Source organism: Oncorhynchus nerka, linkage group LG7 (assembly GCF_034236695.1).
Source record: "Oncorhynchus nerka isolate Pitt River linkage group LG7, Oner_Uvic_2.0, whole genome shotgun sequence".
NCBI classification, from domain to species: domain Eukaryota; kingdom Metazoa; phylum Chordata; class Actinopteri; order Salmoniformes; family Salmonidae; genus Oncorhynchus; species Oncorhynchus nerka.
The window spans coordinates 73,516,663-73,535,836 of NC_088402.1; the positions used below are offsets into that span (position 1 = coordinate 73,516,663).

A 19,174-nucleotide genomic window follows, 5' to 3' on the forward strand; every position below is an offset into this window, starting at 1 on the left:
CAGCACACCTAAGCCTATATGGGAGGGTCTGGGTGGGCATAACTCCGAGGTGGCGGTTCTGGTGAGGGAAGTGGACCCCGCTCCACTTCTGACTCGGCCCACTTACGTAATGTCTCTGGAGCAGGAACCCTCACCACCGATCCCGGACTAGAGGACGCCACTGGACTGATGGTCGAGTCTGGAGTGAGTGGCTGCACCGGACAGGCGGGAGACTCTGGCGGCGCCGGACAGGCGGGAGACTCTGGCGGCGCCGGACAGGCGGGAGACTCTGGCGGCGCCGGACAGGCGGGAGACTGGAGGGATCCGGACTGTCACCCGTCGTGGGAGGTTCCGGTCTGTGGCACGTCGTAGGAGGTTCCGGTCTGTAAACTGTCGCTGGACGCTCTGGACTGGGTACTGTAGCCGGACGCTCTGGACTGGGTACGGTAGCCGGACGCTCTGGACTGGGTACGGTAGCCGGACGCTCTGGACTGGGTACGGTAGCCGGACGCTCTGGACTGGGTACTGTAGCCGGACGCTCTGGACTGGGTACTGTAGCCGGACGCTATGGACTGGCGAGGTGCACTGTAGGCCTGGTGCGTGGTGCCGGCACTGGTGGTAGCGGGCTGGGGACACGCACCTCATGGTGAGTGTGGGGAGGAGGAACAGGGCGTACTGGACTGCCGAGGCGCACTATAGGCCTGGTGCGTGGTGCCGGCACTGGTGGTACCGGGCTGGAGACGCGCACCTCAGGGCAAGTGCGGGGAGGAGGAACAGGGCGTACTGGACTGCCGAGGCGCACTATAGGCCTGGTATGTGGTGTTGGCACTGGTGGTACTGGGCTGGTGACACGCACCTCAGGGCGAGTGCGGGGAAGAGGCACTGGATACACTGGTCCGTGGAGACGCATTGGAGATCCAGAACATAGAGCTGGCTCAATACGTCCTGGCTGGATGACCATTCTAGCCCGGCAAATGCGAGGAGCTGGAATAGAGAGCACCGGGCTAGAATAGCGCACTGGAGACACCGAGCGCATCTCTGCATAACACGGTGCCTGACCAGTTACACGCTCCCCACGGTAAGCACAAGGAGTTGGCTTAGGTCTCCTACCTGACTCAGCCAATCTTCTCGTGTGCCCCCCGAAGATTTTGGGGGGCCTCTCGGGCTTCCGTGCTAGCCTTGTACACTCATAACGTCGCCGTTCCTCCTGTGCTTTCTCCACCTGCTTGCATTGCAGAGTCCTTTCCCCTCAGTACTTCTCCTCGTAGTATAGATAATCACCCACAAATTACCCAAGGAATATGGCTGCCTAAATATGGTTCCCAATCAGAGACAACGATAAACAGCTGCCTCTAATTGAGAACCAATCTAGGCAACCATAGACATACTAAACACCTAGACTAGTAAACAACCCCATAAACATACAAAAACCCTAGACAGGGCTAAACACAACAAACCACCCCTTGTCACACTCTGACCTAACCAAAATAATAAAGAAAACAAAGAATACTAAGGTCAGGGTGTGACAGCGTATATGGTTGAATCATCAGCATACATGGACACACATGCTTTGTTTAATGCCAGTGGCAGGTCATTGGTAAAATAGAAAAGAGTAGAGGGTCTAGAGAGCTGCCTTGCAGTACACACTTTACATGTTTGAGAAGCTTACATAAAAAATAGCAATTTACTCAACAACAGATTATGATCAATATTATCAAAGGCTGCACTGAAATCTCACAGTACAGCTCCCACAATCTTCTTATTATTGTCACGATCGTCGTATGGAGGGGACCAAAGCGCAGCATGGTGTGAATACATTCTTCTTTATTGAATGAAAAACACAAAGAATACTTAAACAAAAAACAACAAAACGATTAAGACGAACGTGACCGCTATATAAACACTGTGCTAACATGCAACATAACATAGACAATAACCCATGAAATCCCCAAAGAAGATGGCTGCCTAAATATGGTTCCCAATCAGAGACAAAGATAAACACCTGCCTCTAATTGAGAACCAATCTAGTCAACCATAGACCGACATAAACACCTAGATGGAAACAACCCCATAAATCTACAAAAAACCCTAGACAGTCCAAACACCCTAGATGAGACAAAACACAAATATCACCCATGTCACACCCTGATCTAACCAAAATAATAAAGAAAACAAAGAATACTAAGGTCAGGGCGTGACAGTACCCCCCCACAAAGGTGCGAACTCCGGCCGCAAAAACCTAAACTAAAGGGGAGGGTCCGGGTGGGCCTCTGTTACGGCGGCGGCTCGGATGCTGGACGTGGACCCCACTCCAACATAGTCTTAGTCCGCTTTTGTGGCCTCCTAGGAACGGCGACCCTCGCCGCCAACCTAGGACTGGCAACCCTACTAAAGGGCCCCACTGGACTGAGGGGCAGCTCCGGACTGAGGGGCAGCTCCAGACAGGGGCAGCTGAAGGACTGGAGGGTAGCTCAGGACTGAACGGTAGCTCAGGACTGAAGGGTAGCTCCTGGCTGGCTCACGGCTCGGGCAGCTCCTGGCTGGCTGACGGCTCGGGCAGCTCCTGGCTGGCTGACGGCTCGGGCTGCTCCTGGCTGGCTGATGGCTCGGGCAGCTCCTGGCTGGCTGGCGGCTCGGGCAGCTCTTGGCTGGCTGGCGGCTCGGACAGCTCCTGGCTGGCTGGCAGTTCAGGACAGACGGGAAACTCCGGCGGCTCAGGACAGATGGGAGACACTGGCGGCTCAGGACAGACGGGAGACTCTGGCGGCTCAGGACAGACGGGAGACTCTGGCGGCTCAGGACAGACGAGGCGCACTGTAGGCCTGGTGCGTGGTGCTGGCACTGGTGGTACTGGACCGAGGACACGCACCCCAGGGCGAGTGCGGGGAGGAGGAACAGGGAGAACTGGGCTCTGGCGACACACAGGAAGCCCGGTGCGGGGGGCTGCCACCGGAGGGCTGGTGCGTGGAGATGGTACCGGATAGACCGGACCGAGAAGGCGCACTGGAGATCTGGAGCACCGAGCCTGCCCAACCTTACCTGGTTGAATGCTCCCCGTAGCCAGGCCAGTGCGGCGAGGTGGAATAGCCCGCACTGGGCTGTGCAGGCGAACCGGGGACACCATGCGTAAGGCTGGTGCCATGTATGCCGGCCCGAGGAGACGCACTGGAGACCAGACGCGTAAAGCCGGCTTCATGGTGCCTGGCTCGATGCCCACTCTAGCCCGGCCAATACGAGGAGCTGGAATGTACCGCACCGGGCTATGCACACGCACCGGGGACACCGTGCACTCCACCGCATAACACGGAGCCTGCCCGGTACAACGCCCTCTCTCTCCACGGTAAGCACGGGGAGCTACTTGACTTCGCCACACTCCCCGTGTGCCCTCCCCCAATACATTTTTGGGGCTGCCACTCGGGCTTCCAGCCGCGCCGCCATGCTGCCTCCTCATACCGACGCCTCTCTGCTTTCGCTACTTCCAGCTCTGCTTTGGGACGGCGATATTCCCCTGGCTGTGCCCAGGGTCCTTTGCCATCCAGAATCTCCTCCCAAGTCCAGAAGTCCTTTGATTGCTGCTGCTGTCCGTTACCACCCTGCTTGGTCCATTGTTGGTGGGTTATTCTGTCACGATCGTCGTATGGAGGGGACCAAAGCGCAGCGTGGTGTGAATACATTATTTTTTATTGAATGAAGAACACGAAGAACACTTAAACAAAAACAACAAAACGATTAAGACGAACGTGACCGCTATATAAAAACTGTGCTAACATGCAACATAACATAGACAATAACCCAAGAAATACCCAAAGAAGATGGCTGCCTAAATATGGTTCCCAAGCAGAGACAAGGATAAACACCTGCCTCTAATTGAGAACCAATCTAGGCAACCATAGACCTACATAAAACCCTACATAAAACACACACATATCACCCATGTCACACCATGACCTAACCAAAATAATAAAGAAAACAAAGAATACTACGGTGAGGGCGTGACAATTATCAATTTCTTGTGTCAGTGCAGTACATGTTGAGTGCCCTTTGTTTACAGAGAAATGAGCAGGGGAATCTATCAAAAAGAGCACTTCTAACTTTGTACAGTGCCAATGCAATTAGTAAAATCAGTCACACTACGAAATGCTACCAAATACAGTGGGGCAAAAAAGTATTTAGTCAGCCACCAATTGTGCAAGTTCTCCCACTTAAAAAGATGAGAGAGAACTGTAATTTTTTATCATAGGTTCACTTCAACTATGACAGACAAAATGAGAAAAAAAATCCAGAAAATCACATTGTAGGATTTTTAATGAATTTATTTGCAAATTATGGTGGAAAATAAGTATTTGGTCACCTACAAACAAGCAAGATTTCTGGCTCTCACAGACCTGTAACTTCTTCTTTAAGAGGCTCCTCTGTCCTCTACTCGTTACCTGTATTAATGGCACCTGTTTGAACTTGTTATCAGTATAAAAGACACCTGTCCACAACCTCAAACAGTCACACTCCAAACTCCACTATGGCCAAGACCAAAGAGCTGTCAAAGGACACCAGAAACAAAATTGTAGACCTGCACCAGGCTGGGAAGACTGAATCTGCAATAGGTAAGCAGCTTGGTTTGAAGAAATCAACTGTGGGAGCAATTATTAGGAAATGGAAGACATACAAGACCACTGATAATCTCCCTCGATCTGGGGCTCCACGCAAGATCTCACCTGTGGGGTCAAAATGATCACAAGAACGGTGAGCAAAAATCCCAGAACCACACGGGGGGACCTAGTGAATGACCTGCAGAGAGCTGGGACCAAAGTAACAAAGCCTACCATCAGTAACACACTACACCGCCAGGGACTCAAATCCTGCAGTGCCAGACGTGTCCCCCTGCTTAAGCCAGTACATGTCCAGGCCCGTCTGACGTTTGCTAGAGAGCATTTGGATGATCCAGAAGAAGATTGGGAGAATGTCATATGGTCAGATCAAACCAAAATATAACTTTTTGGTAAAAACTCAACTCGTCGTGTTTGGAGGACAAAGAATGAGTTGCATTCAAGGTCCTGGAGTGGCCAGATCTCAACCCCATAGAAAATCTTTGGAGGGAGTTGAAAGTCTGTGTTGCCCAGCAACAGCCCCAAAACATCACTGCTCTAGAGGAGATCTGCATGGAGGAATGGGCCAAAATACCAGCAACAGTGTGTGAAAACCTTGTGAAGACTTACAGAAAACGTTTGACCTCTGTCATTGCCAACAAAGGGTATATAACAATGTATTGAGATACACTTTTGTTATTGACCAAACTTATACTTATTTTCCACTATAATTTCCAAATAAATTAATTACAAATCCTACAATGTGATTTTCTGGATTTCCCCCCATTTTGTCTGTCATAGTTGAAGTGTACCTATGATGAAAATTACAGGCCTCTCTCATCTTTTTAAGTGGGAGAATTTGCACAATTGGTGTCTGACTAAATACTTTTTTGCCCCACTGTAAATCACAATTAATTTATAATACTGTGAATATATAGTTTCACTGTCACGACTCCCACCGAAGGTGGCTCCCCTGCCTGTTCGGGCGGCAGTCGGTGGTCGTCGTCACCGGTCTACTAGCCGCCACCGATCCCTTTTTCCTTTTCTGTTTGTTTGGTCTTATTGGTTGAACCTGTCTCTTATTTTGTTTCTTGATTCATGTCTATTTAAGCCTGTTAGGCGGGATTGTTTTCTGTTAGTCATGGTGTGCGTGTTTGTGTTCCTGTCCGTTTGTGCCCTGTGTTGGGTCGGACTATTTTTCTGTCTATTTATCGCCTATTGTTTTGGGCATTCGTTTGGGAATCCAATAAAGATGGTTTCCCCAGTTCCTCTGCTCTCTGCATTTGACTCTGCACTCACCACTCCAGGCGATTGTGACATTCACAGACATATTGTTGCATCTTTTTTATGGTTTGAGCGAAATCGTTAAGAATAATATAAAGCCAGTCCGCACACCACCAAGGTGAATTGGTTTAGTCTTGACTCTTGATTGACAGTGTTGAGGGATGGGTAATGTATTGATTCTCGAGTGCCAAATCAACACAAATGTGTTTCTATTTGTCATTGTTACTTCTTTTTGATATTTTTGAGTCTTATTTTTGTATATATTTTTCAAATATTTATATAGTTTTAAATATTATGGTTATTGATTTGTGTTGTTCCAAATGTCTGAATAAAAATAATAGTTAGTGCAGAATGGTGCTCTTTTTTTTGGTTGGCGGGGGGGGGGTCCGCCCAGGGAGCCATACAAGCTAAAAACGCCACTGGATAGCGGAATGACTTTGACTTCCCTCCAGGCCTGTCGACAAAGGCTTTCCTCTAGACTCACATTAAAGACGACGGATAGAAGTGGTAATGGAGTCAGCTACCATCCTCATTAGCTTTCCATCTACGTTGTCAAAGCCAGGAAGTTTGTCATTATTGATCGATAACAATCATTTTCCCACCTCTCCCACACTAACTTGTAGAGAGCAGCAGACTACAGGAGTAAAATCACATACACTATTTTCATGTGAGCGAGCATTCAGTACACATGTCAAACACACATAATAATATGCATTATTACAAATGTCAATAGAAAGCACTGTACACAGTCACAGTTTAGCCAACGCCATTTTCTCCCGACACTGCCAACACCACTGTGGAACTTTGGTAGCAAAAGGGTAAGAATGAGGGAAAAAATCTCCCTGTTAAATAATGTGTCTTGCAGTACTGCTATTTTTAACTGTGGAAAGAAGAAACCTCAAACATGTTCACTATAGCGGAACATAGACAGGAGTGGACCAGAGTGGGTTAGTTGCCAGAGCTTGAGGAAAATAAAAAACAAACACACAGACTACGACGATGGTGCTGCTGAACATTGTTTAATTATATAGCGGGAGAAAGGGTCCTTAGTCAGTTGTACAACAATGCATTCAACTGAAAAGTATCTTCCACATTTAACCCAACCCCTTTGAATCAGAGAGGTGTGGGGGGCTGCCTTAATTAACATTCACCTCATCAGCGCCTCATCAGTGCCCAGGGAGCAGTTGTCGTTGGGGGTAAACTGCCTTGCTCAGAAAGAGAAAGACTGATTTTTACCTTGTCGGCTCAGCGATTTAATCCAGCAACCTTTGGGTTACTGACCCAACGCTCCTACCCACCAGGCTACCTGCTACTGAACCTCTACCAACAGGGAGGACAACAACTCTGAATGTAACATTCTGTAATACACTGGAGTACCTAGTCACAGAGAAGCAACCCAACACAGAGAAACAACCTCCACAATACCTACATATTTGATATTGTCTCTGTCAACATCTCAGTGTTGTCTTGTCGCCACCAATCAACATGCTTTTGGTCCTCTTGTAGAATGAATGACCAATACTTTGGTAAAGTGGTTACCGGTACTTACAAGCTATCCTTGCAAACCGCCTGATCTCGCTAACTTAATCTGGTAATTTAGGCAATTTTACAAGCAGCCTGGTTTATATGCATGATGAAAACAAAATCTACTCTTTCCAGGCCAGGGGTTTTGCCGATGGGGTTAGCTAATTTATGAATACACTTGCTAATGCCTCTGAATAAAAACCTTGCATATATCTTGAATGCAAGAGAACGCGTTTGGCAGAACCCCACACATACAGTACAGTACAATAAGCACTAAGCACACACTGCTATCCTCCTGAGGAAACACAACACACCCCTCTGAGGGTTCTGTAGAGGACTGAGGCATTTACCGAAGGCTCTATTAGTGACGCATGACATAATAAAGAGAGGGAGAGGAGGGGAAGAGAGGGGAGAGAGAGAGATTGAGAGAGTGGCAGAGAGATATAGAGATTCATTTAGCCACTTATGCATGTCTAAACAACATGCACAATCTCCAAACAAAAGCTGTGAAAAGTGACATCATGATGACATAAGCTAACATTCCCTGCGGTCATAATGTCATCTGGGCACGCAAAGGCGAGATTCATTCAAAACGGACAGTGAGCTGCATCACTACAATATCTGAAAAATATGTTTAGTAGGCATAATATTGCTACTAGCCAATGGATCAAATTATTGTCAATATTGTGAATAAATATAAATGTGTAAAATGCACATGACTAAACATGGTTTTAAGCACAGGGAATAGCTCTTACCTAGATAGGGTCCTGGTTTTCACCTAAATAAAAAACAGCAAGTTGTATAATACATGCTTCCTCTCTTTGTCAACAACACTTCTATCCTTCCGGTGATTTCACAAAAATCCTACTGCACGGGTGTGCATTGAAGTCCAGTGTTGGAGGAGAACAAGGCGGAGCGTTGCCTCTGATGTCACTATCACAGTACAGTGAGTTCAGTATCCTACAGTGGCATACAGTCTAATCTCTTGGTGTCTTTAGATGTTGATTGGTAAATCTGCTGCTTCCTCCTATGCTTTGTTTGGTTAATTTGTTGATTCCCACCTCTGCATCTTTAAAAAAAATGTTCACACTTTTTTATCATTTCTAGTAGGCCTATGCCTTGTGCTGAATGGGAAATTCTAGACAAAGATGATGAACTGAGTCTATCTGTGATTCTATTTTTGCAAAAAATGACAGTTGAGTGGGTCCTCCGGTTCCAGAGGATGTAAACCTCTCAGTGTCTCTCCAACTCACAAAGCAATAGAAAGTTGTGGATATGTGAAACATGTTGATGATTTCTCTCAATCAGCCCCCCCACACACACCACTGTCACTCTCTCTTCTTTCTCTCTCTCTCCCCCTCTCTCTTTCTCACTCACACACAGCTCAGCATTCACACACATGCAAGCACACACACGGGCACACACACCTGAAACCCCACCTCTTTAAGGAATACCTAGGATAGGATAAAGTAATCCTTCTCACCCCCCTCACCCCCCCCTTAAAAGACCTAGATGCACTATTGTAAAGTGGCTGTTCCACTGGATGTCATAAGGTGAAAGCACCAATTTGTAAGTCGCTCTGGATAAGAGAGTCTGCTAAATGACTTAAATGTAATGTAAATGTCTTACCCGCTCATTGGCAGTCATGCACTGTAGTTTCATCTGTTTCAGGTAGGTGGCCGTCAGGGGCATGTTGTAGTCAATGAGGTCCGGGACCAGGGATGCTGGTCGATCATTTTCTGTACAGAACATAGAGCACAGGAGGTTGGTGGCACCTTAATGGGGATTACGGGATCGTGGTAATGGCTGGAGCGGAGTAAGTGGAATGGCATCAAATAAATCAAACACATGGTTTGATGCCATTCCATTTGCTCCATTCCAGCCAGTATTATTAGCCGTCCTCCACTCAGCAGCCTTCACTGACATAGAGATAGATACAGTAAGATGTTTTTCGAAAACAAACAATCAAGTAAAGCAAGCCAGGTATGATCTCTTTTGTACCACTTTAACTGAACAAAACTCTCATGGCTCAAACCAAACAGACATGCCATTAGAGCTTTTTGACTTCTCCCACGTGCCCTTTGGTCTCTGATACTCCCCTGCACTGTCTATTGGTTTTCTTTGACCAGAGAGTTCATTCATCTGATCTGGTTTCTCTGGTTTCTCTGATCTTAATTAGAAGCAGTCTCTGATTAAAAGGCAATAATGACAACCAGTAGGCACTGTGGCCCTTTTTTTCATATTCTGTTATATACTGTTGTTTTCTCACTGTGTATGTACAGTATATACTGTATTCTCAAAATAGCATATCCTAATATTTCCTTTGCAAATGGTATACTGTCTATACACAACACATTTATATTCTGGATTCTGACACATGCTCACTCTAATATATCTACTCTGGATTGTTAATTGTACTCTATATTTCTTGATTTTTTGTTTTGATTTCTCTTTTTGATTTTGTATTCTATTTGAGATGCAATCTACTGCACTGTTGGAGCCAATAAACATAAGCATTTCGCAGCGCCTGCTATAACACCTGCAAACCTGTGTACGTGACAATAAACTTTGATTTGATTTGATCTGGAGTCATGGACTGCTGTTCTAATGCTGTAAACCAGGGGCGTAAAACTCATTCCATGGAGGGCCTAGTGTCTGCAGGTTTTTGACAACCAGGTGAGGGGAGTTCCTTACTAATTAGTGACCTTAATTAATCAATTAAGTACAAGGAAGGAGTGAAAACCCACACACACTCGGCCCTCCGTGGAATGAGTTTGAGGACTATGCTGTAAACTAAATAGGAAGCCGTCTGTGTTCCCCACCATGGCCACTAGAGGGACCCCATGCTACTTCTTTTGGAACATCTCTTTCATAATTTAGGACCTCTTGAGTCTTTCTTGCATCACTTGATGGCCTCTGCTTTCAACCAAAGTCCACACCTTTAATTGGCTGACGAAACATACACAGAGACCTAAGATATATTTAAACGACATATTGGACATTGAGTTGAGGGTGTGAAACACAACGAATATGGAGCTATAAATGTACTAGCAGTCAATTTAATATTTCATTATTTGTGGTAGCATTGCAATTAATAATTTAAACAAAGGCAGTAAGAAGGTGATACATGTTATAATGATGCATTAAAAGTATTTAGCATTGTTGCTATTCAGATAGATATCAAATTGAAAGAGGCCTTTCTTTTCAAACAAGGATTTAATGACTGAATAAATATATACAGTAAATGAATAAAAAGGAACCAGTTGACTGACTGGGAAGTTAGTTACCTTTAAACTCTGCAGTGTTGGGATTGATGTGCATCCTTTTCTGACACTCTCCACAGCTCATCAGGAAGCGTGTCACTGCCTCCCTGGGCAGGAAGGCATATGTCTCCGCTATCTGTGCCAGGGGAAAGGTCAGAGGACAAAGCACAGGTCAGGAAGGGCAGGAGCAAAGGAGGCATGAACTGTTATTAAAGCCTGGGATCAATGATTATGTTAATGCTGTGTTATGTGGTATGGTGAGGAATGAGGAAGGAATCCTCCCTCAAGGACTGCAACAACCTCTCTCTCTCTCTCTTGTCTACTGCCGAAGCCTTGACCGTTTGACTCTACCATCTATTTACAGTGCATTTGGAGTATTCAGACCCCTTGACTTTTTCCACATTTTGATACGTTACAGTCTTATTGTAAAATGGATTAAAGCAAAAACAGGATACATTTTTTGTTGTTGCAAATATTACATTTACATAAGTATTCAGACCCTTTACTCAGTACTTTGTTGAAGCGCCTTTTGCAGTGATGACAGCCTCAAATCTTCTTGGGTATGACGCTACAAGCTTGGCACACCTGTATTTGGGGAGTTTCTCCATTCTTCTCTGCAGATCCTCTCATGCTCTGTCATGTTGGATGGGGAGCGTTGCTGCACAGATATTTTCAGGTCTCTCCAAAGATGTTTGATCGGGTTCAAGTCCGGGCTCTGGCTGGGCCACTCAAGGACATTCCTACGTTGTCTTGGCTATGTGCTTAGGGTCCTTGTCCTGTTGGAAGGTGAACCTTCACCACAGTCAGGTCCTGAGTGCTCTGGAGCAGGTTTTCATTGCTAAATGACTTAAATGTAAATGTAAATGGATCTCTCTGTACTCCGTTCATCTTTCCCACAATCCTGACTAGTCTCCCAGTCCCTGCCGGTGAAAAACATTCTGACAGCATATTGCTGCCACCACCATGCTTCACCATGGGGATGGTGCCAGGTTTCATCCAGACGTGAAGCAAGGCATTCAGGCCAAATAGTTCAATCCTGGTTTCATCAGAATCTTGTTTCTAAGAGTCTTTAGGTGCCTTTTGGCAAACTCCAAATGGGCCTTTTACTGAGGAGTGGATTCCGTCTAGCCACAATATCATAAAGGCCTGATTGGTGGAGTACTGCAGAGATGGTTGTCCTTCTGGAAGGTTCTCCCATCTCCACAGAGGAACTCTGGAGCTCTGTCAGAGTGAACATCAGGTTCTTGGTCACTTCCCTGAACAAGACCTTTCTCGCGATTGCTCAGTTTAGCTGGGCGGCCAGTTCTAGGAAGAGTCTTGGTGCTTCCAAACTTCTTCCATAATTTTTTGTTTTACCTTTATTTAACCAGGCAAGTCAGTTAAGAACACATTCTTATTTTCAATGACGGCCTAGTGGGTTAACTGCCTGTTCAGGGGCAGAACGACAGATTTGTACCTTGTCAGCTCGGGAGTTTGAACTCACAACCATCGGGTTACTAGTCCAACGCTCTAACCACTAGGCTACCCTGCCGCCCCGAATGATGGAGGCCACTGTGTTCTTGGGGACTTAATCTCCCATCTCCCATCTCCACAGAGAAACTCTGTCAGAGTGACCATCGGGTTTTTGGTCACCTCCCTTACCAAGGCCCTTCTTCCCCGATTGGTCAGTTTGGCCGGGTGGCCAGCTCTAGGAAGAGTCTTGGTGGTTCCCAACTTCTTCCATTTAAGAATGATGGAGGCCACTGTGTTCTTGGGGACCTTCAATGCTGCAGACATTTTTTGGTACCCTTCCCCAGATCTGTGCCTCGACACAATCCTGTCTCGGAGCTGTACGGACAATTCCTTGGACCTCATGACTTGGTTTTTGCTCTGACATGCACTGTCAACTGTGTGACCTTATATAGACAGGTATGTTCCCTTCCAAATAATGTCCAATCAATTGAATTTACCACAGGTGGAATCCAATCAAGTTGTAGAAACATCTCAAGGATGCACCTGAGCTCAATTTCGAGTCTCATAGCAAAGGGTCTGAATACTTATGTAAATAAAGTATTTATGTTTTTCGAAAAACCTGTTTTCGCTTTGTCATTGTGGGGTATTGCGAGTAGAAGGATGAGGAAACATTTTTAATTGATCCATTTTAGAATAAGGCTGAACCGTAACAAAATGTGGAAAAGGGGAAGGGGTCTGAATACTTTCCGAATGGTCAGAGCTGGGGCCTTTCTCCTCCTCATTTTCTCTCTCAGGTGTAGCTGACTCATATACAGTCAGGTTCAAAATGATTGGCAACATGATTTATTTTATACTATTGCAATTGCTCAGATAAAGAGGTTTTGTTTAACAAGTAATAAAAAATCAAGGGCCTCAAGACGAGTGGAAACAAAATAGCCCCAAAGACCCAACACCGCATTTTACAGTACAGTGTAGGTATGAGATATCCAGGCGATGCTACGGTCAGATGACATGAAAATAGACCTCTTTGGCCACGCACATTAATGGTGGGTTTGGCGTTGAAAAACAGAAGCATATGCAGAAAATTACCTCGTAACTACTGTAAAATATGGTGATGGAACTTTGATGCTATGGGGCTATTTTGCTTCCACTGGTCTTGAGGCCCTTATTAACGTTAACGGCATCATGAATTTAACCAAGTGCCAGGACATTTTAGCCAAAAACCTGGTTGCCTCTGCCAGGATGCTGAAAATTCGCCACAGGTGGATCTTCCAGAAAAACAATAACCCCAAAGACACATCAAAATCCACAAAGAAAGTATTAATAGACCACAAAATCAACATTTTGCAATGGCCATCTCAGTGTCCAGACTTGAAAACCTGTGGTTTGAATTGAAGAGGCCGACAGTCCATAAGCGCAGACAAAGGATATCAAGGATTTGGGAAGATTCTATATGGAGGAATGGTCTAAGAACCCTCCCAATGTGTTCTCCCAATCTCATAACACATTTTTGTGATTGTTCTTATTACTTGTTTAACTAAGTCTCTTTCTCTGAGCAATTGTATTAGTATAAAATAATATAATTTTCCACTTTTTGTATCATACAACATAGCTCAGTATTTGTATTATTTATATTATACAGTGTTTTTTGCTCATCTTTATCAAGGGAACCAATCATTTCAGACCTGGCTGTATATTTCCCTCTCTCACGCTCTAGCTCCCTTCCCTGTTTATCTCTGCTTCTCTGCCCCCCCTGGCATTTCCCTGCTAAACAAGGCGACCTTCATGTGACCATGGCGAGGCAGCAGGGGTGCCCAGCTCACCCCCCTCTCTCCTTCCCCCAGAGGCAGAGGAGAAGGAAAGGCCACCCAGAGGAATCTGCACTTCCCAGAAGGCCACAGTGACAGCTTCATATTATGCCCCAATGGCGCTCAGTGCCTTCTCAAAAGGGTACGTACTATGAGACATGACAGGACCTCTCTACGGGGCAGGGGCGAGAGGCGCGAGGGAGAAAAGGCCCTGGTCCCTGGGGGGTGTAACAGCCATGCTTCCAAAAAACTATCTCACAACACAGACAAAGACCCCCCAGCTGCAGACACAGACATGGCATCTCAGACCTAACTAGATGCTGAATACACTGGGTGAATACACTAGGACTGGGTGAATACACTAGGACTGGGTGAATACACTGGGTGAATACACTAGGACTGGGTGAATACAGATACACCATAGAACAATTTAATCTAGGAATGCATATGCTGTTGATTATGTGGTATATATGGATTTTACTTTTGTCTCCAGTTGAGGATGCCTTTTTTCCTTAGTAGCTACTGATGCTATGAATAAGAAATAGCCAGTTTATAAAATGTCTATTTTATGTGGCAGTCTCTAAGAGAATTGGAAGAATATCTTTTAGTACAGTCTTTAGCAGGGGTAGGCAACTAGATTCAACCAAGGGCCGATTTTTGTCGGTGCGGATGAGGAGGGAGCCGTATCATAATTATAATAATTTGTACACTGCAAATTGACCACAACTAAGCCCCAAACAGATTGTATTTGAAAATAACAATAATTTCATACCTTGATTACATTGAGACACAATCACATATGTCTCTTTTTTCATTTGTGTGAATACTTGGTGAACAGATTTCCTAAATGAAACTCATTCTTAGCAGAATACTGGTTGATTTTCGTAGTTTTTTACAACAACTAACCCCCCCCCAAATCATATATAGATTTTTTTCCTTCTAAATACTTTGGAGGGACAAAATAAATCACTTGCGGGACGGCTTCTTACCGCTTTGTAGGTCTTCTTCTGGCCAGCGTGTTTAGGTGCTCTACCAAGGTCAGCACCCATCTCCACATGCATGGCATAGATGATGTCGAAGAAGTCCTCCACCACTGCCACCCTCTTCAGGGACAAGCTGTCCTGGGCCGAGCCTGCATCTGCACACTGGAAGACAGAGAGTGAAACATTCAGTACCCTGCCTGAGGAAGCTGAGGCCTGTGTGTGTGTGGTGTGTGTGTGTGTGTGTGTGTGTGTGTGTGTGTGTGTCTGTGTGTGTGTCTTTACAAAAAAAAGCACATGTCAAATTGCATTTTCACATGTATTAAATTTAGAGTTCACATGTTAACACCACTTTTTCACGTGAATTTCAATTGCAAATGTTATTCTCCATACATGTGAAAAGATGGTGTTAACAGTAGCAATGTTTCCACTGGTGGAATTAAGGTGACCACATCTAAAAAGCCCAAATGTGGGCAAAGGCAACGATTTTGCGGGACATTTGCGGAACAGTCGACAGAATACATGTTTACATGTTATGTTCAGCAGGGTTCCTGGATGGGAGACCAGATGTAGCTGAATGTGGTTAAAAAGAAACCAGTGGAAAAAAAAGGAAAAGGTGGGAACTTTTTTTTTCATGAGGGAAAAAAAGCTGAAACTTCACACATGTCCCAGAACCACGTCTCACTCATATGATATAGATGTATTTTTTATTTTTCACGTGATGTGTTTCATGTGTTTTTTTTTTGTAAGGGTGTGTGTGAGCACATGCATGTATACCACATGGGGATGTGTGTGTCCCCTAGCGACAGCAAATAGCTAGCTTTTAGTGTGGCGCCAACTGGTAAGAGACTTTAGGAGGGTGGTCACGTGTGCTAGCGAGGCAGAGGTCACAATTTCGCATCAGGTACGCCCAACTTGGGAGGAAATGGTACTCGCAGCTTGTCTTCCGTTACAGATGGTGCCGTGACCCAGATCTACAGTTGCTTTCAGCTCAACGATGGTGTCGCTACTGAGTAAGTTTAAGGGGTGAATGGAGCACATGGGATGTGTGAAACACACTCCTCAGCCTGAAATGTCCCCCCTATCGACAGCAAATAGCTAGCTTTTAGTGTGGCGCCGACTGATAAGACACTTCAGGAGGGCGGTCAAGTGTGCTAGCAAAGCAGAGGTCCCGAGTTCGCAACAACTGTGAGCCCAATCGGGAGGGAGTGTACTCACTAAGCAAGCAGCGTGATGTCCTTTACACATGCACGTGTGTGTATCAGTTCTATATGGAAAGATATATCTGAAACATAATAGTCATGAAAATCTGAAAATATCCTAACCCCCTATTAGCTGATGCAGGGCTCGTAGTGTGAATGTTAACAAGATAGCTTTCTTATTCAAGCATTGAGAACAGTGAGTATGATTCAGCAGAGTAATATGGATCAGCACACAGGAGAGAAGAATATGGAGCAACTCAAACAGGGTGCAGGAAAAATCACCACTGGGTCAGCTCTCCTGAGATGTCCAGTGCTACTGTCTGTGTCTATGTAGATCCCAGCTCTACAGGCTGGCTGCCTGTCTGTGTCTATGTTGATCCCAGCTCTACAGGCTGGGTGCCTGTCTGTGTCTATGTAGATCCCAGCTCTACAGGCTGGCTGCCTGTCTGTGTCTATGTAGATCCCAGCTCTACAGGCTGGGTGCCTGTCTGTGTCTATGTAGATCCCAGCTCTACAGGCTGGCTGCCTGTCTGTGTCTATGTAGATCCCAGCTCTACAGGCTGGGTGCCTGTCTGTGTCTATGTAGATCCCAGCTCTACAGGCTGGCTGCCTGTCTGTGTCTATGTAGATCCCAGCTCTACAGGCTGGCTGCCTGTCTGTGTCTATGTAGATCCCAGCTCTACAGGCTGGCTGCCTGTCTGTGTCTATGTAGATCCCAGCTCTACAGGTTGGCTGCCTGTCTGTGTCTATGTTGATCCCAGCTCTACAGGCTGGGTGCCTGTCTGTGTCTATTTAGATACCATCTCTACAGGCTGGCTGCTTGTCTGTGTCTATGTAGATCCCAGCTCTATAGGCTGGCTGCCTGTCAGTGTCTATGTAGATCCCAGCTCTACAGGCTGGGTGCCTGTCTGTGTCTATGTAGATCCCAGCTCTACAGGCTGGCTGCCTGTCTGTGTCTATGTAGATCCCAGCTCTACAGGCTGGCTGCCTGTCTGTGTCTATGTAGATCCCAGCTCTACAGGCTGGCTGCCTGTCTGTGTCTATGTAGATCCCAGCTCTACAGGCTGGCTGCCTGTCTGTGTCTATGTAGATCCCAGCTCTATAGGCTGGGTGCCTGTCTGTCTCTATACAGATCCCAGCTCTACAGGCTGGGTGCCTGTCTGTGTCTATGTAGATCCCAGCTCTACAGGCTGGCTGCCTGTCTGTGTCTATGTAGATCCCAGCTCTACAGGCTGGCTGCCTGTCTGTGTCTATGTAGATCCCAGCTCTACAGGCTGGGTGCCTGTCTGTGTCTATTTAGATACCAGCTCTACAGGCTGGCTGCCTGTCTGTGTCTATGTAGATCCCAGCTCTACAGGCTGGCTGCCTGTCTGTGTCTATGTAGATCCCAGCTCTACAGGCTGGCTGCCTGTCTGTGTCTATGTAGATCCCAGCTCTACAGGCTGGCTGCCTGTCTGTGTCTATGTAGATCCCAGCTCTATAGGCTGGGTGCCTGTCTGTCTCTATACAGATCCCAGCTCTACAGGCTGGGTGCCTGTCTGTGTCTATGTAGATCCCAGCTCTACAGGCTGGGTGCCTGTCTGTGTCTATGTAGATCCCAGCTCTACAGGCTGGCTGCCTGTCTGTGTCTATGTAGATCCCAGCTCTATAGGCTGGGTGCCTGTCTGTGTCTATACAGATCCCAGCTCTACAGGCTGGGTGCCTGTCTGTGTCTATTTAGATACCAGCTCTACAGGCTGGCTGCCTGTCTGTGTCTATGTAGATCCCAGCTCTACAGGCTGGGTGCCTGTCTGTGTCTATGTAGATCCCAGCTCTACAGGCTGGGTGCCTGTCTGTGTCTATGCAGATCCCAGCTCTACAGGCTGGCTGCCTGTCTGTGTCTATGTAGATCCCAGCTCTATAGGCTGGGTGCCTGTCTGTGTCTATGCAGATCCCAGCTCTACAGGCTGGGTGCCTGTCTGTGTCTATTTAGATACCAGCTCTACAGGCTGGCTGCCTGTCTGTGTCTATGTAGATCCCAGCTCTACAGGCTGGCTGCCTGTCTGTGTCTATGTAGATCCCAGCTCTATAGGCTGGGTGCCTGTCTGTGTCTATGTAGATCCCAGCTCTACAGGCTGGGTGCCTGTCTGTGTCTATGCAGATCCCAGCTCTACAGGCTGGCTGCCTGTCTGTGTCTATGTAGATCCCAGCTCTATAGGCTGGGTGCCTGTCTGTGTCTATGCAGATCCCAGCTCTACAGGCTGGGTGCCTGTCTGTGTCTATTTAGATACCAGCTCTACAGGCTGGCTGCCTGTCTGTGTCTATGTAGATCCCAGCTCTACAGGCTGGCTGCCTGTCTGTGTCTATGTAGATCCCAGCTCTATAGGCTGGGTGCCTGTCTGTGTCTATGCAGATCCCAGCTCTACAGGCTGGGTGCCTGTCTGTGTCTATGTAGATCCCAACTCTACAGGCTGGCTGCCTGTCTGTGTCTATGTAGATCCCACCTCTACAGGCTGGGTGCCTGTCTGTGTCTATGTAGATCCCAGCTCTACAGGCTGGGTGCCTGTCTGTGTCTATGTAGATCCCAGCCCTACAGGCTGGCTGCCTGTCTGTGTCTATGTAGATCACAGCTCTACAGGCTGGGTGCCTGCCTGTGTCTATGTAGATCCCAGCTCTACAGGCTGGCTGCCTGTCTGTGTCTATGTAGATCCCAGCTCTACAGGCTGGGTGTCTGCCTGTGTCTATGTAGATCCCAGCTCTACAGGCTGGCTGCCTGTCTGTGTCTATGTAGATCCCAGCTCTACAGGCTGGGTGCCTGTCTGTGTCTATGTAGATCCCAGCTCTACAGGCTGGGTGCCTGTCTGTGTCTATGTAGATCCCAGCTCTACAGGCTGGCTGCCTGTCTGTGTCTATGCAGATCCCAGCTCTACAGGCTGGCTGCCTGTCTGTGTCTATGTAGATCCCAGCTCTACAGGCTGGGTGCCTGTCTGTGTCTATGTAGATCCCAGCTCTACAGGCTGGGTGCCTGTCTGTGTCTATGTAGATCCCAGCTCTACAGGCTGGCTGCCTGTCTGTGTCTATGCAGATCCCAGCTCTACAGGCTGGCTGCCTGTCTGTGTC

General features: G+C 46.9%; 1 protein-coding gene across 1 annotated transcript in view; it reads right to left on the minus strand.

The window, feature by feature from the left end:
- Positions 1-19,174, minus strand: part of LOC115132359 (nucleolar protein 4-like) — a 37,912-nt gene that overhangs the window by 7,676 nt on the left and 11,062 nt on the right. Inside the window, exons 2-4 of the mRNA XM_029664939.2 lie at positions 14,883-15,038; positions 10,658-10,769; positions 9,000-9,109 (exon numbers count right to left, since the gene is read on the minus strand). Of these exons, the coding sequence (XP_029520799.2) occupies positions 9,000-9,109; positions 10,658-10,769; positions 14,883-15,038 (378 nt within the window). The remainder of the gene's footprint in view (positions 1-8,999; positions 9,110-10,657; positions 10,770-14,882; positions 15,039-19,174) is intronic.